General features: G+C 60.3%; 1 protein-coding gene across 3 annotated transcripts in view; it reads right to left on the reverse strand.

The window, feature by feature from the left end:
* MGLL (monoglyceride lipase) overlaps nt 1–21,311 on the reverse strand; it is a 107,982-nt gene that overhangs the window by 4,583 nt on the left and 82,088 nt on the right. For all 3 annotated transcript variants that reach the window (XM_082847764.1, XM_082847763.1, XM_082847765.1), the window contains 2 exons: nt 15,011–15,100; nt 82–297 (listed from right to left, as the gene is read on the reverse strand). In XM_082847764.1, the coding sequence (XP_082703890.1) occupies nt 82–297; nt 15,011–15,100 (306 nt within the window). The remainder of the gene's footprint in view (nt 1–81; nt 298–15,010; nt 15,101–21,311) is intronic.

Here is a 21,311-nt window from a genome sequence, read left to right on the forward strand (position 1 = left end):
CAGCCCTAAACCAAGGGTTCGGGCAGGTGCCCTAGAGGGACGTCACTCTCCCCGCCCCGGGGACGTGGGGCAGCTGCTCACCTTGAGCGTCTTGTCCTGGCTCTTGGCAGACTCCATGAGCAGATAGGCGCCCCTGCTGTCGCACAGGCGGTCAGCAGAGCCCTGCAGCAGCAGGAAGGGCAGGGTCAGCTTGGGCAGCGCCCGCTCCACCCTCGACACGGCGTGGAGCAGCTGGGTACCGAAGCACACCTTCAGGCCTGCGCGGCAGATGAGGGGGTCCGCGTTGTAGATGTCCACCTGCGGGAGGAGAGAGACAGGGCCCGTCAGGCCCTCGCGGTCCCTCCTGCTCTGGCTCTGAAGAGCCGACCCTGGCGGCGGGCCTGGGGTGGGGACCCCCGGTCCGTCCGGCCGCGCTGCCCCTGCTTCCAGCCTGCTCTGTGACCCCCTCCCCCATCCACGCCTGTGCCCTGGGACGGTTTCAGTATCAAGCTGTGGGTTTTCTTCACGTGAGCGACATCGTATGTTCGCTTTGATGAGTTCACACAGGAACAGCTCAGAAGATGTTTCGGCGTCAGTCTGAGTGGATTCTGTTTTCTCTAAGTCTGTCTGTCCTGACACAGTGTCCCCTGGTTGAAGAGGGTGAGGGGCACCCACGGCTGCCGGGTCACAGGGCTGTGTGTGCGGGAACGAGGCCAGGGAAGGGCTTGGGCAGGACACCCCGCGGGCTGCAGGACGTGGCTCCAGCAGGCTGCCTGCCAGCCTGAGAGGCAGGTCTGCTGTCCCCCTGCGCCTGTGGACGTGCGCAGCGGCCGGGCCCGCCCTCCTCAGCCGTCAGCCCGCCGGGACCTCCTCTGACACTGGCCTCACCTGCGGCTGAGGATCTGACCATGCCCTTTGCGGGGCTGCCCGGGCCCCGTCCTTGACTTCCTGGCTTCACTCCTCTTGCCCCAAGGGGACAGTGAGTGGCCTGCTTGCTGTGAGCTGAGACGGGACACATGCCCACAGAACTCTCTGGACCAGGTCGGGGCCGTGACCCCTCTTCCCTCACCTCTCTTTTCAAGAGCTGTGTGGTGTCAGGAGGGGTGAGGGAACAGAGGGTCAGCTGCCCGCGAGGAGGCTTGAGTGTCCACTGTGTCTCCATCTGACTCTCGGGCGGGGGCCGCGTCTCCCTGTGACAACTCCCCGCAAGGCCTCATCCAGGGTCCCAGATCCACTTGGAGAGGGACAGGCTGTCCCAGGTCCCCCCCCCACCCTGATTCTTCCGGAGCAGGCGAGCCAGACCACTTGGGAAAAGCCACACGAGATGAACGAGCCCCTTATTGCAGCGGAGACGGCGGGCCTCCCGCGGAGCCGGGCCACCAGTCTGGGGGCCGAGAACACGGGAGCAGCAGGGGCTCCTTCAGGGTCTGCAAGGAGGGCTGCTCGGGAAGGGGCGGCGGGGCCAGAGAGCCCCGGCTGCCGGGTGTCCCGGTGAACGAACGCCCAGGGCCAGGGCCCACGAGGTCACCTCCTTCCTGAGCGGCCTGGCGCCTGCCCTGCTGACGGCCATGAAGCCCCGCAGGGAGTCGGCTCCGGGTTAACTGCTCTGACGGCACAGGTGGCTTCCCACTCTTGGCTCTTTTCCCACGACTGGAGCACGTAGGCGCTGTGTACACAATGGTCCATTCTAGACCTGGGAGGAGCCGCCAGCTGTGTCGGGGAAAGTGCAGGCCCCTGTGCCAGCCACCACCGTACGGTGGGGGGGGGGGGGGGGGCAGAGGGGCGGCCGGGAAGGCAGGGCAGGGACCGCCTCCTCTCAGGGAAACAGGCTCAGAAGCCCAAACCCTCCCCTAAGGTAACCAGCCCCGCCCAACCCCAGGGCCTTTGCCTTCTGAGGGCTTAAGACCTAAATCCACCAAAAGTTCTCCTAGTGGGGGAGGGTCGTGTCCTGTCCCCCAGGCAGGAGACAGACAGCGTTCTCCCTCCCAGCCCAAGCCAGGCCCGGAGCACCGGTCAACAGCCTGAGCCCATTCAAAACCAAAGACCGAACAGTCGGTGCCCGAAGATCACTGACTGTGGGATTCCATCTCCACGACATTCTTAAAAAGACAAATTGGGGGCTTCCCTGGGGGTGCAGTGGTTAAGAATCCGCCTGCCAGTGCAGGGGACACGGGTTCGAGCCCTGGTCTGGGAGGATCCCACGTGCCGCGGAGCAACCAACCCTGCTCGCCACAACTACTGAGCCTGCGCTCTAGAGCCCTCGAGCCACAACTACTGAGCCTGTGAGCCACAACTACTGAAGCCCGCGAGCCTAGAGCCCATACTCCGCAACAAGAGAAGCCACTGCAATGAGAAGCCCGCGCACCGCAACAAAGAGTAGCCCCTGCTCACCGCAACTAGAGAAAGCCCGCGCGCAGCAACAAAGACCCAACACAGCCAAAAATAAATAAATAAATTTATATTTTAAAAAAAGGACAGGGCTTCCCTGGTGGCGCAGTGGTTGAGAGTCCGCCTGCCGATGCAGGGGACACGGGTTCGTGCCCCGGTCTGGGAAGATCCCACATGCCGCGGAGCGGCTGGACCCGTGAGCCATGGCCACTGAGCCTGCGCGTCCGGAGCCTGTGGTCTGCAACGGGAGAGGCCACAACAGTGAAAGGCCCGCGTACCGCAAAAAAAATAAATAAAAAAAAAGGACAAATCAGAGAAATGTAAACCAGACGAGTGGTGGTCAGGCTTGAGGGCGTGGGGCTACAAAATGGCAACATGGGGTCTTTGTGGGGACGGCCTGACTCACCCCCGAGGGTATCCTGGTCACCATAACCCTGTGGTTTTGCGAGATGTCAGCTCTGGGGCAAACTGGGCAAGGCACACAGCTCCTCTGAGTTATTTCTCACAACTGCACGTGAATCAGAGGTCTCAAAGCACAAGTATAGTTAAAGGCACAACAAGGACTCGGTCTCTGGCGATCTCTCTTGCCCCCCTGCCCCCCATTTCTGGAGCACAGCCGCGAAGACACCAACTGGAGGCTGTGGACCCAGGTCCAAGCCAGGGCATCTTTGCTCCAGGTGACCAACCTCTGGGGGTGTGTCCACCGGCTGAGACGTGACGTCTTTTCTCTTGGGGGGAAACCCTGTGAGGAAGACCACCCAGCCCTGCCGTTTCCCAGCTGTGTGACGTGGGCAAGGCTCTTCTCTCTGGGATGCAGTTTGCTGATCCGTGAAATGGGGGTGACGGTGGTCACGCCCCGGAGGACGCCGGGCGTCTGGATGGGATGTGCACCCCGGGGCCCAGGCTGGGTCTTCCCCACAGCGAGGCTAATGCCGTGTGGCTGCCTGACCCCAGCGCAGGGCAGCGAGGTGCAGCGTCACACACTCCTCGGCCTGGGTTTCCCATAGAGGAAGGGTCCTTTTCCGAGCCCCAGCCTCTTCTGGCACCTTCCCTGTCGGGGGGTCTGAGGGCTCTCAGCAAGGTTGACTTGACAGCTGGGAACAAGCCAACTGGGGCGCCTGCCTTTTTTTTTTTTTTTTGCGGTACGCGGGCCTCTCACTGTTGTGGCCTCTCCCGGCGCGGAGCACAGGCTCTGGACGCAGGCTCAGCGGCCATGGCTCACGGGCCCAGGAAACCAGGGCGCCACCAGGGAAGCCTGGGCCTGCCTTTTGAAAAAGCTTTGCCCTGAAGCACAGGAAGCAACCCACAGTTATAGTTGGGAGCGTTCTTAAACTTCTGGTTGACCAAAATCCAGGAATCACCCCCGACCCCCACCCAGTCGGATCTCTTGACCTCTTTTTTGAAAAGCTGTTCTGGGATAGACTCAAAATTAGATTTTTAATTGGAACAGTATTAGAAATAACTAGCCCTGAGCCCTCACCTCTGCGCCAGGTGCTGTGCTGAGTGCTTTACATGTACTTACTCCTCAAGTCTCTGCAGGACCCCTATCCATTTTACACATGAGGAGACTGAGGCTCAGAAACGCTGGGTGACTCACCCGACGTCACACAGCAAGTAAGGGACAGAGCCAGGATGAGAACGAGGCAGGTGGGCCCCACCATCAGCATTCCCAACCTCTCACCACGCTGCGCTACGTGTTTAGACAGGAGGAGGTCAAGGTGAGTCCTGTGGGCTCAAGCGGCCAGGGGGCGTGGAGTTGCAGGGAACCAGCACGCCCCAGGAGAGAAACGGGTGCGTCCCTGGTGAGGACTGTAGGGTGCTGCCACCCTCACGGACTGCCACGGGGTTGGGGGGGCCTCTGAGCACAGGTGAGTGTCCTGCCCACGTGATTTCACACTTCCCAGAGAGGCCCAGCCCAGCAGGCCCAACCTCCTGCGTTCCCTCCCAGGCACCTACAGACATGTCTGCAGCTGGTCTTCCGACTCTCCTTCCAGCCCATGCCCTCCCTCTGCCTATGGAAACCTCATCTTCCACCTGCTTCAGGGCCACCTGGGATTCCCATCTCCTTCCTCTGCTGTTTCCATCTCTCTTAATCCACCCATTTTCACCCCAGGGAAATCAGATAGCCTTCCCCGGCACACTGGAGAGAGCAGGGCAACTCTACCCAAGTGTTCTCTGGAGCCAGAAACCTGTGGGAACCCGAAGATGAACTGGCAGGTCTTTGCAGAGGCCATGTCTTCGCCCCCGCCTTGGTCTTGAACGGCAGGACTGCTGCAGAGGGAGCTGGACAAGAGAAAACCTCTCCTAGGCCTCGCCTCTGGACTTCTTGTTGGGAAGCTCAAGCGTCCCCCCGCCCCGCCTCTTTGTCCGCTGTTAACAGACCCACGATGTGACCCCGAACACAGGGCCTGGTCCAAAGCGCGAGTGACACAGTGTCGGTTGGCCTGACGTGCCGCCTGCAGGGTGGGGAGGGGACATAAGGGCCCTGCCTGATTCCACAGAGTCTCCCCAGCACGGCCGACTGAAGCAAGCCCTGTTTACCGAGGCCCAAGTTCCCGCTATGACCCCAACCCCGGAGCAGGCGCCCCGCCCTGGGGGACTGAAATTCCTGAGCCAGACCAGAGGAGAGCCACCAGAAGTAAGGACCTGCAGCTCCACTTTGGGCAGAAAGAGGACTAATGGGGTTAGCCTACATGTACACACTGCCACGGGTCAAGAAAGAGGACCAATGGGGTTAGCCTACATGTACACACTGCCACGGGTCAAGAAAGAGGACCAATGGGGTTAGCCTACATGTACACACTGCCACGGGTCAAGAAAGAGGACCAATGGGGTTAGCCTACATGTACACACTGCCACGGGTCAAGAAAGAGGACCAATGGGGTTAGCCTACATGTACACACTGCCACGGGTCAAGGGCGTGTGAACTACCGAGCATCTTTTCCCGAGAAGTGCTTTTTGCTACTAAAGCTTGAACTCCTGTTCACCCTTGTACCTGCTTTTCGAGCCCTGAGGTGGGCCGGCAGGTCAGGCCCTGGGCAGGTGGGTGCAAGCGGTTTGCACAAACCCGCCACAGGGCACTGGAACCAGAAGTGATGCAGAGGGTCACCTTGCTTGTGCCTTGGGAGTGGTGGTCCCTGCGGTGTGACCCTGGAACCAGACACAGGTCCTGAGTGGTCACCGAGGGAAGGGAAAAAGCAGCCCCACGTTCTGCACCCAATCACACGGGCCACGGCCACCTTTTCACAGGCCCAGGGATTGAATAAGTAATAAGAGAAACAAGAAAGAATCACTGGGGTCTCGCAGGACCATGTTCACAACTGCTGGTCACAAAACAGCAAGATCGCGTGGTCTCAAGTCTTGGAATCAAATGTTGGTCACAACTGAGGAAATCAGACCATGGACCAGATGGTGAGAGGTAATGAAAGGAACGATGACAGGGAATTACTGTTACTTTCCCAAAGTGTGATGACAGAATGGCTTGTGTGTGAATGTCCTTATTCTGGGTCCTTCCTCTCGGGCAGCACATGCTGAAGTACGACCACAGGGTCTGCAACTTACTTCCTTTCAAAAGTTTCAGGGGACTTCCCTGGCGGTCCAGTGGGTAAGACTCCACGCTCCCGATGCAGGGGGCCTGGGTTCAATCCCCGGTCGGGGAACTAGATCCCGCATGCATGCCTCAACTAAGAGTTCACACGCCACAACTAAGAAGCCTGCATGCCGCAACGAAGATCCCTCGTACTGCCACTAAGACCCGGCGAAGCCAAAATCGATAAACAAACAAACAAACCTAAAAAAAAAAGTTTCAGCCAAAACAATGCATCTACTTTATGGCATTGGATTTGGCAATAATTTCTTGAATATGACACCAAAAGCACAGGCAACAAAAGAAAAAAATAGATAAAATGGACTACCTTAAAATGAAAACCTTCTGTTCATCAAAGAACACTATCACAGAATGGGAGAAAACATTTACAAACAATGTACCTGGATAAGGGGTTATTATCCAGACTATATAAAGAACTCCTACAACTCAACAACAGCAAACCTGATTAAAAAATGGACAAAGTACTTGAATAGACATTTCTCCAAAGAAGATATATCAATACACATGGCCAATAAAGCATGTGAAAAGATGCTCAATATCACTAATCATTAGGGAAATGCATATCAAAATGACCCGGCAACCCCTCTTCTAAGTATAAACCCAAAAGAATTGAAAGCAGGGTTTTGAAAAGATACTTGCGCACCCACGTTCACGGCAGCGTTATTCACAAGAGCCAAGAAGCGGAAGCAACCCAGTGTCCACTGAGGATGAATGAATTAACAAAACATGGTCTATACAGACCAGGGAATATTGTTCAGCCTTAAAAAGGAAGGAGATTCTGACACCTGCTACCACACGGATGAACCCTGAGGACATTATGCTCAGTGACATAAGCTGGTCATGAAAGGACAAACACTGAGGTCCCTCGAGGAGTCAGATTCACGGGGGGGGGGGGGGGGGGGGGAGGGGCTGGGGGGTGCTGGGGAGCTGGTGTTCAGTGGGGAAGAATTTCAGTTTGGGAAGATGAGAAAGTTCTGAAGATGACGGTGGTGACGGATGAACAATGTGAATGTATTTAATCCCACTGAACTGTACACTTAAAACTGGTTAAGACGGCAAATTTTATATGCTGTATATTTTAGCACAAATCTTAAAATATTTAAAATATATGTCCACACTGATATTCCATATTTAAGCATAGATAAAGAAAGCATGGCAGAGTACTTCCAACTGGTGAATTATGGGGAGGAGTATACAGGTGTATGCTATACTACTATGTCGACTTTTCTGTAGATTTGAGATTTTCCACAATTAAAGTTGGAGGGAAAGCTCCAGTTTGAATTATGGAAATTAACCTCTCCTCTCCCCGCGGTCTTGGCTTTCACGTCATTCTCATCCCCTTGTCAGGAGGAGCCACGCATCCCCTGGGCAGGTTTGGGGCAGGAGACCCCCGTGGTCAGACTGCACTGTCTGGGGCTCGTATCGGCCTTGGCCAGTGTCCCAAGCCTTGGCAAGTCAGTGGCGTCCTATCCGCACGTAAATGGGCCTCCAACCCTCACCTCCCGGCCTGCTGCGAGGTCACCGGTGGTACCTCTGAGACGGTGGTGGGTGAGCCCTGCCCGGCCTGCAGCTGCCCCTCACCTCCCGGCCTGCTGCGAGGTCACCGGTGGTACCTCTGAGACGGTGGTGGGTGAGCCCTGCCCGGCCTGCAGCTGCCCCTCACCTCCCGGCCTGCTGCGAGGTCACCGGTGGTACCTCTGAGACGGTGGTGGGTGAGCCCTGCCCGGCCTGCAGCTGCCCCTCACCTCCCGGCCTGCTGCGAGGTCACCGGTGGTACCTCTGAGACTGTGGTGGGTGAGCCCTGCCCGGCCTGCAGCTGCCCCTCACCTCCCTGTCTGCTGCGAGGTCACCGGTGGTACCTCTGAGACTGTGGTAGGTGAGCCCTGCCCGGCCTGCAGCTGCCCCTCACCTCCCGGCCTGCTGCGAGGTCACCGGTGGTACCTCTGAGACTGTGGTGGGTGAGCCCTGCCCGGCCTGCAGCTGCCCCTCACCTCCCGGCCTGCTGCGAGGTCACCGGTGGTACCTCTGAGACTGTGGTGGGTGAGCCCTGCCCGGCCTGCAGCTGCCCCTCACCTCCCGGCCTGCTGCGAGGTCACCGGTGGTACCTCTGAGACTGTGGTGGGTGAGCCCTGCCCGGCCTGCAGCTGCCCCTCACCTCCCGGCCTGCTGCGAGGTCACCGGTGGTACCTCTGAGACGGTGGTGGGTGAGCCCTGCCCGGCCTGCAGCTGCCCCTCACCTCCCGGCCTGCTGCGAGGTCACCGGTGGTACCTCTGAGACGGTGGTGGGTGAGCCCTGCCCGGCCTGCAGCTGCCCCTCACCTCCCGGCCTGCTGCGAGGTCACCGGTGGTACCTCTGAGACTGTGGTGGGTGAGCCCTGCCCGGCCTGCAGCTGCCCCTCACCTCCCGGCCTGCTGCGAGGTCACCGGTGGTACCTCTGAGACGGTGGTGGGTGAGCCCTGCCCGGCCTGCAGCTGCCCCTCACCTCCCGGCCTGCTGCGAGGTCACCGGTGGTACCTCTGAGACGGTGGTGGGTGAGCCCTGCCCGGCCTGCAGCTGCCCCTCACCTCCCGGCCTGCTGCGAGGTCACCGGTGGTACCTCTGAGACGGTGGTGGGTGAGCCCTGCCCGGCCTGCAGCTGCCCCTCACCTCCCGGCCTGCTGCGAGGTCACCGGTGGTACCTCTGAGACGGTGGTGGGTGAGCCCTGCCCGGCCTGCAGCTGCCCCTCACCTCCCGGCCTGCTGCGAGGTCACCGGTGGTACCTCTGAGACGGTGGTGGGTGAGCCCTGCCCGGCCTGCAGCTGCCCCTCACCTCCCGGCCTGCTGCGAGGTCACCGGTGGTACCTCTGAGACTGTGGTGGGTGAGCCCTGCCCGGCCTGCAGCTGCCCCTCACCTCCCGGCCTGCTGCGAGGTCACCGGTGGTACCTCTGAGACGGTGGTGGGTGAGCCCTGCCCGGCCTGCAGCTGCCCCTCACCTCCCGGCCTGCTGCGAGGTCACCGGTGGTACCTCTGAGACGGTGGTGGGTGAGCCCTGCCCGGCCTGCAGCTGCCCCTCACCTCCCGGCCTGCTGCGAGGTCACCGGTGGTACCTCTGAGACGGTGGTGGGTGAGCCCTGCCCGGCCTGCAGCTGCCCCTCACCTCCCGGCCTGCTGCGAGGTCACCGGTGGTACCTCTGAGACGGTGGTGGGTGAGCCCTGCCCGGCCTGCAGCTGCCCCTCACCTCCCGGCCTGCTGCGAGGTCACCGGTGGTACCTCTGAGACGGTGGTGGGTGAGCCCTGCCCGGCCTGCAGCTGCCCCTCACCTCCCGGCCTGCTGCGAGGTCACCGGTGGTACCTCTGAGACGGTGGTGGGTGAGCCCTGCCCGGCCTGCAGCTGCCCCTCACCTCCCGGCCTGCTGCGAGGTCACCGGTGGTACCTCTGAGACGGTGGTGGGTGAGCCCTGCCCGGCCTGCAGCTGCCCCTCACCTCCCGGCCTGCTGCGAGGTCACCGGTGGTACCTCTGAGACGGTGGTGGGTGAGCCCTGCCCGGCCTGCAGCTGCCCCTCACCTCCCGGCCTGCTGCGAGGTCACCGGTGGTACCTCTGAGACGGTGGTGGGTGAGCCCTGCCCGGCCTGCAGCTGCCCCTCACCTCCCGGCCTGCTGCGAGGTCACCGGTGGTACCTCTGAGACGGTGGTGGGTGAGCCCTGCCCGGCCTGCAGCTGCCCCTCACCTCCCGGCCTGCTGCGAGGTCACCGGTGGTACCTCTGAGACGGTGGTGGGTGAGCCCTGCCCGGCCTGCAGCTGCCCCTCACCTCCCGGCCTGCTGCGAGGTCACCGGTGGTACCTCTGAGACGGTGGTGGGTGAGCCCTGCCCGGCCTGCAGCTGCCCCTCACCTCCCGGCCTGCTGCGAGGTCACCGGTGGTACCTCTGAGACGGTGGTGGGTGAGCCCTGCCCGGCCTGCAGCTGCCCCTCACCTCCCGGCCTGCTGCGAGGTCACCGGTGGTACCTCTGAGACGGTGGTGGGTGAGCCCTGCCCGGCCTGCAGCTGCCCCTCACCTCCCGGCCTGCTGCGAGGTCACCGGTGGTACCTCTGAGACGGTGGTGGGTGAGCCCTGCCCGGCCTGCAGCTGCCCCTCACCTCCCGGCCTGCTGCGAGGTCACCGGTGGTACCTCTGAGACGGTGGTGGGTGAGCCCTGCCCGGCCTGCAGCTGCTTTCTCGCTGGACCCGTGACGGTACCTGGGAGAGAGGCAGGGCAGGGGGTGCCTCGTTTTGTCTGGGGCCTGGCTGGCAGCTGGAACTGCCCCTGGCAGGCTCTCCACAGAGGCCCTGGCTTTTCTGCTGCCATTACAGCTGCTGACCTCAGGGACCCACCTCTCTCGAGCTCGGAGCTGTTTCTGCCAGAGTCCCGGGGGAAGGAGGGCTGGGAGGCAGGGGTACGGACCCGTATGCAGGGCGCTGGCCTGAGCTGGGCCCGCTCACGCGCTCCCCCGCCGGCCACCCCACACGGAGGCCCACGCCAAGAGATGTTCCCATGGTTCCTTTTTTTTTTTTAAGACGTCGGTAAATTATCAGCTGCCCGAAATAGCCAAGTCTTCTGTGGCGACATGAGCCATGAACGATGGCGAGTCACAGAGTAAGATCAGATAAGCAAGCAGGTTATACTGGAAAGTAATAACCGGCTCTCAGAGGGGCTCGTGGGAGGCTGTGTCCTGGGGGCAGCATGGGAGCCTCAGCCTATCTTTAGCCTTGGTTACGATGAGTCAAACGCCTCGGCATGGCCGAGCCTTCCCAGAGCTGGCAGGAGCTTCCCAGGGCCACGGGCAGGTGGCCTCCCAGCCGTGTGGGCAGAAGACACGCAGGCAACAGGGCAACAGTGGCCTGACCCCTGAGGCAGGCACACCACAAATACTGGGTGGGGGTCTGGAGCGGAACCCACCACAGAAATGAAAGGGAGCAGAGCTGGCCCCTTCTCAGCTCCCTGGGTGCCCGGAACTCACCATATGGCCAGCAGGCATGAATGTAAACCAGCCAGGAGACGCTTGGAGGGCGTCCCAGCACAGTTACAGAGAAGAGAGACTCGGTTCTAGAAGACAAACTGCCCCAATATATAAACAGTGGACGCTCCCAGCAGAAGACCTGGACACGGGGCCAGGGGATGGGGCCTGGAAGGGAAGCAGGGTACCTGTCTGTGAGCGGTCGGAGGGTCATCGATGGTGTGCAGGGGGCGTCAGGAGCTCCTCAGCACTTCCCCCTCACACCTCCCCCTCCGGCGGCCTTGGCCGGAGAACTATTTAGAACATTCAAGGCTTTTCAGAGTGGGAGGGATTCATCACATTCCAAAGAGCCCGTGGTTGAGGGTGGAATGACTAGCATGTCAGTACAGTAGGCCAGTGTGCTGACTGGGGGCTCTAACTGTGCAGACAGACACAACAAAGGCCGAGCAGCCACTTGCTTGTCCCCAGGATTTCAGTTCCAGGAGCACTTCAGAGCTAAGGCTCGGACATGAGGACCTAGGCTCAAATCCTCACTTAGTAGCTGTGTGTCCCTGGATAAGTGACTTGCCCTCTCTGGGCCTAAGTTTCCACAAACGCAAATACTGATGTTAAGACTGACTTCCCGGAGCTGTGGAGGGGAGACGGAGGGCCGCGACGCGGTGCACTGGGTGGTGCTGAGCCAACGCCTGGCATTTCTGCCTTTACTCCTACATGCCGGGAGCCTGTGCGTCTGAGGGCTCGCTTCTGTGAAGTGAGGGTGTCATGCTGGCAGTCCTGGCTGCCACATCAAGCCCCAAACAAACGTCCTGCTTCCCCAGAGACACAGCCGACTTCCGAATCCCCCCGGGAGCCCGCCAGGCCCCCCGCACCCCAGCCTGCAGCCCCTTCCCCCAGGTCCCACTTCAGTGAGCTTGTGAAGCAAATGGTTCCTTTCCTCCTGAGGCTTTTAAAAAGCTGCAGGACTCCAGGGGAAATGTCTCGGCTAAAGTGGGCCTTAAGACACCCGGTGCTGGATCTGGGAGGTGCCTCTTCTGAACACATTTTCCCCCTCGGCACTGCTATTTTTAACGCTCAGCAGCATGTTGAAAGGGCGACTCAGAGAGAAGGCAGGAGAGGGGCTCGTTCTCCATGCCAAGGACTGGAAGCTCCTGCTTCCTATTTATTCCAGCCCGAGTCCACCCTCCGAGTCTTCCCAGCAGGGGAATTTATGAGTGCTTCTGAAGAGTCATCCCGCTTACCCGACCCGTCAGAAACCTGATACAGGCTGGTCCCCCCCCCCGCCCCACGGACGGGGGCGGGGATGAGCGCACAAGGGGAGGCTGCATGCTGGGTATTCGCCCAGACTCTGCTGTTTTCATAAGGCCTTCAGTGAAATTTCCATTATTTCAGAAAGGAGATAAAAGCTCTGAAATTTGCTACTTTCAAACAATGAGGGCTCGGAATCATCTCATTAGCTTTCTTTCCTTCCCTTTTGCCCGCGTGGTTTCAGGTGGTGAGATAAACAATTCGGATTTGCACCTCGACGTTTCCTCTCAAAGGGAGGTCCCTCCTCCAGCCCAGTGCTGTCCTAGCACAGCTGCCACACAGATCAGTGGTTTTTCTGGAAATTGCACGTTTGAGCCAGAGCCATTATTTGGCCGCGGCAGGTGGAGGAGGCCCTGCCCACACGACTCCCCTCACAAGCGATCCTGCACACACAGCGATGGTCTCCAGCCGCGGGCCGTGTGGACCAGTAATTACAAAGCAGGAGAGAGAGCATCACGCTTGCAAATAAATACTAGCTGGGAGGAGGCGTCCCAGCAGAGACCTTTGAATCAAAGGCTTCGGGTCCCAGCTCTGCCCCTGACTGGCTGTGTAACCTCGGACAAATTATGTAACCTCCGAGCTTCGGTTTCCTCACCTCGGAAATGGGGTTAATGTTGATCTCACTCATGTCGTGACTGGCTTCGGTCTTTCTGGGTCCTAACACTGTGCCTTCTCACCACACAGATCTGCCTTTTGGAATGAAAATCTTCTTCCTTTACTCAAATGTCCTTGACCCTGGTGGGTCAAATTTGGCCCCAGGACATAGGTTTGGGAGTTACTGCTTTTAAAATTAGATTGGGGACTTCCCCGGCGGTCCAGTGGCTAAGACTCTGCGCTCCCAATGCAGGGGGCGGGGGGCACGGGTTCGATCCCTGGTCAGGGAACTAGATCCCGGATGCCGCAACTAAAGATCCTGCGTGCTGCAACTAAGACCCGGCACAGCCAAATAAATAAATATTTTAAAAAATAGATTAAATTAAAATTCAAATGGCATGTGGACGACTGGGCGGACTGGCCCACCTCAGGCTCCCCGCACAGGGCCCACACAAGCCAGATTCATAAACAGCCGGCCCTCGGAGGCCTGGGTTTTGACCCCTGATCGGGAATGTCCCCTCCTACACGTTAGGCACGATCCCCATTTAGCTGCCTGCTCTCTGAGTGGCTCAAAGGGCCAGGAGGCCATATTTTATAATGAAGCCAGAGTCCGACCGCTCAAGCCCCAAGGAAGCGGGGGAGGCCACTGGGATGCCGGGCACCCGCTCCACTTTCCAGGGTCCGTGGGCAGCCAGCAACTCCCTGGTTTCAAACTCCTGACACAAGATGGGAGGCTGAGGCAGGAGAGCCGCACAGTGATGTGCTCAACCCTGAGGACCATCCCTTCCAGGCGCCCGGGGTGCCGCCTGTCCACTGGGTTGTCGCCCCCCAGACAGAGCGGGCTGGGGACCCGCTGACCTAAGCTCTGAGGCTAGTCCCGTCCCATCAGCGGGTGACCCCAGGCGTGTGCCTGCGTATGGCGAGCCTCAGTCTGCTCCCCCGCGATACGGGAGCTGTGCATGGGTGAGCACGTGACACAAGCCTGGCACGGAGCATAAGGGCCCCGTCACAGGCAGGGGATGAGGTGCCGGCCCTTCACTAAAGGGGAGGGGCTTGGTCCGCTGAGCAGCACCTTCACAGACCAACCCCGGTCTCTGCATGGACCTGGCGTCAAGGCGCACCGTCGTTCACGCTGAACCCTGGGGTCTGGTCCCAGAGGGGGTGACGGTGACATCGCACAACCCCCAGCGTATCTGCCCTGAGGCCGCCCCACCCTGCACGCTACACCTCCTGGGCTGGCTTTGCTTCCACAGAGGGCAGCGAGCTCTGCTTGAGGGCAGTAGCCCACCCCCGGCACAGCGGTGCCTCCTGACCTGCCCTCAGTTTACCCCTTGCCACTCACCTCTACACTGTGGCCGAAGCAAACTACCGGCTGTTCTGCAAACAGGCTCTTCGTGCCGAGATCGTCACCCGTGCTGTTCCCTCTGCCACGAACCCCCTTCCTCTGATCCTCCCTCCAGCTCCCAACCCAGTGCACACGTGGCCTGGCCTGAATCCATTCTTCCATCCTCGATCCTAGCCACCCCGCCCCCCAACAGAACTGCCCTTCTCTGCTCTCAGGCCACGAGGTTGGGTAGGACTGATGCCGCCCGCTTTCCTGGACCAGTAACCCAGCCAGTAAGAACCAGCCAGTAAGAACCAGCCCTGAGACTTCTGTTGGGAAGAGGTGCTGCCTTTCCACTGCAGTTGCTCGTGTAAAGCTGCTGGCGGTCAGCTTTGCCTCTGCTTGGGGAGAATTTGGTTGGGAATGAGGCCAAACCAGGGGACATGAGAGGTGGGGAGAGAGATGGTGAACAAGACTCAGCCCCTGGACCCAGCCATGCCTGAAGCCTTTAGTTACACTCACCAGTAAATCCCTCTTTGCTCAAATCACTTTGAGTTGGGTTTCTGTCACTTACAACCAAAAGAGACCTGGCTGATACACACAGAGTTTCATCTGGTCAGCTCCTCTGCACACGTGGGTGCAGCTCAGGCAGCACCGCCACCCACTCCTTCCCACCCAATCCTGAAGCCAGACAGCGTCTCACACGTCTTCAAGTCCCCGTCACCTCGCACAGAGCCTCGGCTGGGTAGTGGTAAACGCCTGCATTTCCCCCCGGGGCTGCTGCCCTCCCACCCACCAGCCCCGGCTGCCCCAGGCCTTCAGAAAGACTCACCTCTGTCTTATTCCGTGAGAGCGTGCTGCTGTCGATCCGGCCCAGGGACACATTCGGCAGGACAAGGTTGAGGACTTTCACAGCAAGGACCTAGGTGGGAGAGAAGCCAGGGTGAGTGCAGTGGGACCCCACCCAGCTGCCCTCGGGGCCAGCTCAGGAGAGGGACACCCAGACTGGACCTCAGCCAGGCCTGGTCCCGGGCTGGGCACCCGAGGACCCTCCTCTCTCCGACCAGACGGCCTCACTGGTCTGGCTCTGGGCCACTGTGGGTGAGCCGGGCGAGGGGAGGCCGTGTGGTGACGGCGGGACACCGCGTGTGTTTTTTGCTGACCCTGATTCTGTGCAGTTACCCTCCCTAGATCCCTCATGGGTCATGACTTTGAATGATGTGCAGGACCTCCTAGCTGAGTGCTTGTGCACGAGCACCTCTCAGAGGACCTTCAAAAACACAGCAGGAGCAGACGCACCCAGTCACCCGAGATGAGGCAGGACACGCTCTGATCCGGAAGCGCCTGCTGACTGTCTTGGGGCACAAACAGTCACTGGGCCGATTAGACACGGCGCCGAGGGAGACACCGATCTGACTGCTGGTTGTGTGGCCCCAGGTGTGTGGATGGAGCTGCACATCACTGAGCCTGTCCCCTTAGCTCCCCACGGGACCACTGTGAGCAAAGGCACCGGCACACGGGAGGTGCTCAACGCGTGCTCCTTGAACACGGTCCTGGCTCAGGTCCAGGCCTTCCCACCCCCTCCTGCTGGATCTGGTGTTTACCCAGGAAAAGCGTGAACCTGGATCTCACACGTCTGCCTGCAGAGGGGGGCTGTTCCCGTTTCTGGGCTGTGCAGACACCCGGGGATGAAAGATGCTATTTCAAAAGCGAGCTGAGAAACGCTGAAATTAGAATTGCACGGAAGGTGGCGAGCGTGAATCCGCGGCCTGCGCGGAGGGCGCGTGTCACAGAGCCGACAGGTGCTGCCTCTTGGCACCCCGCATCGCGGGAGGGCGCACACATCCACTCAGTGACAACCCCTGGGTGTGCTGGGCACGGTCCCAGGTGCCCAGTCTTTTAATCTGGACACAAATGCTGTGAGGTGAGGGTTTACCCTCGTGTAACAGACGAGGACACTGTGTGTTACACAGAGGCTCAGTGCCACTGCACACGGCCAGCTGGAAGTGGGCAGGGGCCTGGGATGCAGCTGCCCTTTCCCTTCCAGCAACAGTGGCCCAAGGGCAACGTTATCAGGGAAAACGACGTGGATCCCAAAGCTTGTAGAACTGGTCCTAGACTTTCCGCTGTCCTTGATGCCCTGCCACGGCCTCCTGAAGGACACGGAGCCGCTCAGCTGACTCCATGTGTGACCCTGCCAGGCCCAGGAGTCTGGGGAGGCCGTGTGCGATGCAACCAGACCCTGCTGCCCACTTTGGCCCGTCTGCCTGCCTCGTCCAGCACGGACTCCTCGAGGACACGGCTCTTTCTCGGCAAGTAGCTTCCTACCCACTCCCCGATCAGATAGCCGACAGCAGGAAAAGGCCCAGGGACACACCGCCTGGGCACCTGCCCCGTGGCAGGCGTGAAGGCAGAGACTGTACAGGGTCCACTCCACTGTCCAAGCCGGGCACCGTTTCTGCGTGGACGCGGGCACGCTGCCAGCTGTTCGTGGAGGGTCAGACTCACCTTCACCCTTGCGGTCTCTGCTCCCACCATGGGCACCTCTCAACCCAAACATTCACACCCCAAAGTGCCAAGGCCTCTACCCCAGGAAGAGACACTGACAGCTCAGGCTCCACGAGGATCAGGCCAGGCGGGCTGAGACTCATGCCATCCTCATTCTAGTTTCCCGGGGTGGGTGTGGGCACGAGGCAGCCAGAGGAGACGCTGCCTCTAGGAGAGGGCCACAGGGAAACCTGCCCTGCCTCCGTCCCTGAGCATGTGGTCTTCTCTGCATCACTAAGAGGAACTCTGCGCAGCCATGGGAAGCGTCAAGAGCCTCACGGGGAAAAAAAGAGGAAGAGAGCCATTTCTGGACAAGCATTTGCTTTACGAAAAGAACAGTGCAAGGGTCCGGCCCCTGGAGGGACCAGGTAATGCACAGCAGTCCGGCTGCCCCCTCACCTTCCTGTCCCGGTACAATCGCCGAGGTCCGGCGGGGCCTCTCCTGCTGCAGCTCCGACAGCCTACGGCCCTGAGCCCCTGGTCTCCACAGAAGACGGCGCTTGGTTTTGAAGTCCTGTTCCCTGCACCCCGCTGGTGTACTGGCAGCGGGCGTGGCCCCCGTCAGGCCCTGTCCCTTCCTGGTGTTCCATGACCCCTGCTCTACGTGTGGTCCTCAGACCAGCAGCACCGGCAGCTGCCAGGGATCAGGCTCTGCATTTTCACGGGACTCCCGGCGTTCCTGTGTGCCCTGAAGGTGGAGGGGCAGGTGGCCTGAGTCAGAGAAGCACCACCCTAAGAGGTTCTGCCTGACCTGCGGCCCAGGTGGTACAGTGTCCCCGACCCCCACAGCGTAGGACCAGGGACACGGACACACCTAATGTGTAAGCCTCTCTTTCAAAGGAGTCACAGTGAGACATCTTTGCACCACCCTGACCCTCAGCTCTTTTTCTAAACCAGCAGAGTAAATTCTGGCCACATTTCCAACAAGACTCAACTGGGCAGAGACAAACCTTTGATGGCAATAATGTCACAGCTAAAACAATCAGGTGTTTCTTAGCCTTTTCCCCACAAACACCAGAGGAGGAAAAGAGGCGGCACCGGGGAAGGATGCTCTAAACGGCTGCTCGACACACCCACTTTCCCTGCTGCTCTTTTAGGGTTGGCCTATTTCATTAGCTTTTCCGTTAGGAGGCGGAGCAGCGGGAGTGGTGGATCAAGGAAGACAAGGTTCAGGAGGGGTGCTGAGGTCGCGTGGTGAGGAGGCAGGGGGTCGGGGGGAGCCCGGCAGACCCCACGCCCGAAAGAGCGATTTGTCCAGGCTGCTGCTGCTTCCTGCCATCATCTCCCCCAGCGCCGTCCACCGCGAGAGCCCCGCACCTGTGTCCACGGGAAGAAGAGTGAGGGGCAGTGCCTCCCCCAAAGGGAGTGGGATGCGAGACCCTGCATCTTGATGCCATTCTGAGCAAGCGTTGCGGACTCTTCGGACAACCCTGCAGGGGCGCTGGAGGGAGCCCCAGACCCAGCTCAGGAGAGGGGCAACCCCTGCCGGGCCCCCGGAGGAGAGACCCCACCCTCATCGTGACTCCAACAGGCTAAGTCAGGTCTGTGCCACCACACAGGTCCCAGGGACCCCGACTCAACGGGGGCCCCAGGGCATGTCGCCTGAGGACAATTTGGGGGCCGAGACCCATGACGACTTACACAGAGTCACTGGACCCCAGCTCTGGAAAGGGAAGGTAATGAAGTGGGGGAATCGGTCCTGGAGACTCAGAGCTGGGCAAAGTGGGATTCGAACTGTGGTTCTGAATCCCGGAGAAGGTCTACGATCCTCCGTGTCTCCATTTCTAAAATGGAGAAAATGAAACGAAGTTTGAAGGGCTGCTAGGAGGCTGCGTGACACCTAATTCCTCCAGAGCTCGTCCCTAACCGCCCTCTGGTTTCCGGCCCCAAGGAGAAGCTCCAGCAACACTCCTCGGTCGACTGAGCAAACGCGGATGTCATCCAGAGCGGGGACCCCAGGCAGGAGGTGACCTGCGGAACCAGGTGACAGCGGGAGCCCCAAACTACCTCAGCGACAGAAGAGGATGACTCTCCCGGAAGTGAGGCCCACCCCCGACAAGCAAGTGAGCGGACGGCCACGTGTCCTTGGCCTGCCCTTGGGGCGCCCCTGGGTTAACTGCAGCCCCATCGCTTTAAGTGCCAGTGACTTGCACAAATGCCTCTACTGATCCAAAAGGTTTTAATGGCTCCCGAAGATCATTTCTAAGCTTCTGCCACTAAAAGACTTGACACGAGGGAAGTAATTACACTCACTTTTATACAGCAGCTCAACAGGCTGACCCACGCACAGCAGGCCAGAAGTGCAGGCCTCCGTGGGCGCAGGAGTGCATGGCCGGGGCACAGCCCAGAGTTTCTGGGGTGGGGGAGAGTGCACCTCCCGGCAGACGACAGGAAGCCCGCACGCCTTACAGAGGTAACAACACGCCTGGTGCATCGCTGTTGCCAGATTCAGGGGCCGGTTTATGACCCAGCTAAGCCCTGACTCCTGAGGCTAATTTTACCTGAAGTTTGAATGAGTGGCCACTCCCCAGACCCCTTCCGTGTCCCTTCTCCACCCCCTGCTCCAGGGCCTTCCGGACTCCGGAAGCAGAAGAGTGACATTCAGAGGGGAAGTGGGCTAGAGTTGATCCAGGGCAGTTTCGGGGTGAAGGGAACATCCTGCCACGCCTGCCGCCTGAGCCAGAGCTCACGCTGGCCTTCAGCGAGACAGTCAGCCTCGTTTCCTCGTCTGTAAACGGGAACGGGGTGGTGACGGAGGGGAAATAAGATGGTACGTGTCTGGCATGAGTGCTGGGTATACAGCGGCCACTCAAGCCCCACCTGGCCAGGTGCCCTGGTTGGCGGGCGGGGTGGGGGTGGGGGTGGGGGTGGAGAAGCATCCGGAAGCACTGGGATGGCTCCTGCATCTCGGACCTGACCCCAGGGGACAACCTCCAGGCAACAGGCAGAGAAGGTCATTTAGAGGATTACCCTCTGGGCAGCCTGAGTCCCCGCCCCGACCCCGGGCAGAAATCCAGGGGGATGTCGGGTTTTTCCCCAGAGAAAGGACTGGGTTAACCTGCAGCCCCTCCTGCGTGTCGCCCCGGGGACAAGGCCTGGCAAGCTCAGGGTGTGACACCTGTTCCCAAGCGTTCCCCGTGTGCCCCGGGGCTGGCTGCAGTGCTGCCCTCCCCAGAGCATGCCCAGGGGCATGAGACAATCCCCAGGAAACCTCCCATTAACCACTGAGACTTGTTCTGATGCGCAGGACTTCTGTTTCTAAATTTCTCCTGCTCCCACCACGATCTGAACACAGACAGCATTTGGGACCAGGAGACTCTGTCCTCCTTGTCTGTTCCCCAGGCTAAATATACCCCAGCTTGTTGAAAATGGAGTAAGAACCAGATGTGCGGGATCTGGGGGGGGGGGGGGGGGGGCGGGGTCTGGCATTCTCACGTTTGGAGCGGGGAGCTGTCATCTTCCACAAGCCCGTCTGTGCTCCAAGCCTTGGGTATCTCACGCTGGCTGGCTTATAATGACTTTCAAAATCTCTCCATCAGGAACTGGCTGCCATGAAGCAAACCTCTGAGCTGTCAAGGAGCCTCACTCTGGGAGAAGAGTCACAGAATAGGACACTGCCCTGTGCTCTGTGCCCTGACAGTGTGACTCCACCCAGGGAAGGGGCCCCTCCTCCCCCTCAGCCAGGGTGCTCTCCAGGAGGCTGTTTGTCTTTGGGGTCCGTAAGAGTGAACCACTGGGAAGACCCAAAGGCCAGTCAGTGGGGCCTCACCTGACCCAGGCCCATCCCCATAGGGCGCCTCACCTGACCCAGGGCCATCTGTGCAGGGTGCCTCACCTGACCCAGGGCCACCCCTGCAGGGGGGGCCTCACCTGACCCAGGGCCATCCCTGCAGGGCGCCTCACCTGACCTAGGCCCATCCCTGCAGGGGGGCCTCCCCTGACCCAGGGCCATCCCTGCAGGGGGGACTCACCTGACCCAGGGCCATCCCTGCAGGGGGGACTCACCTGACCCAGGGCCATCCCTGCAGGGCGCCTCACCTGACCCAGGGCCATCCCTGCAGGGGGGACTCACCTGACCCAGGGCCATCCCTGCAGGACGCCTCACCTGACCCAGGGCCATCCCTGCAGGGGGGACACACCTGACCCAGGGCCATCCCTGCAGGGTGCCTCACCTGACCCAGGGCCATCCCTGCAGGGCGCATCCCCTGACCCAGGGCCATCCCTGCAGGGGGGACTCACCTGACCCAGGGCCATCCCTGCAGGGCGCCTCACCTGACCCAGGGCCATCCCTGCAGGGGGCCTCACCTGACCCAGGGCCATCCCTGCAGGGGGCCTCACCTGACCCAGGGCCATCCCTGCAGGGCGCCTCACCTGACCCAGGGCCATCCCCATAGGGCGCCTCACCTGACCCAGGGCCATCCCCCTTGGGCCTCACCTGACCCGAGGCCTGCAGCGAGGCCTTTCCTAGTCCTATGCGCCAAGAGGTATCACAAAGAAAAATGACCAAACTAAACCCCACCCACAAAAACAAACAGGCCACCAAAAGAACAAAACAGGAAGCACAGAGAGCGTGTTCTCACGTGTGT

This window comes from Leucopleurus acutus (assembly GCF_964270905.1).
Source record: "Leucopleurus acutus genome assembly, chromosome: 10".
In the NCBI taxonomy this organism is placed as follows: domain Eukaryota; kingdom Metazoa; phylum Chordata; class Mammalia; order Artiodactyla; family Delphinidae; genus Leucopleurus; species Leucopleurus acutus.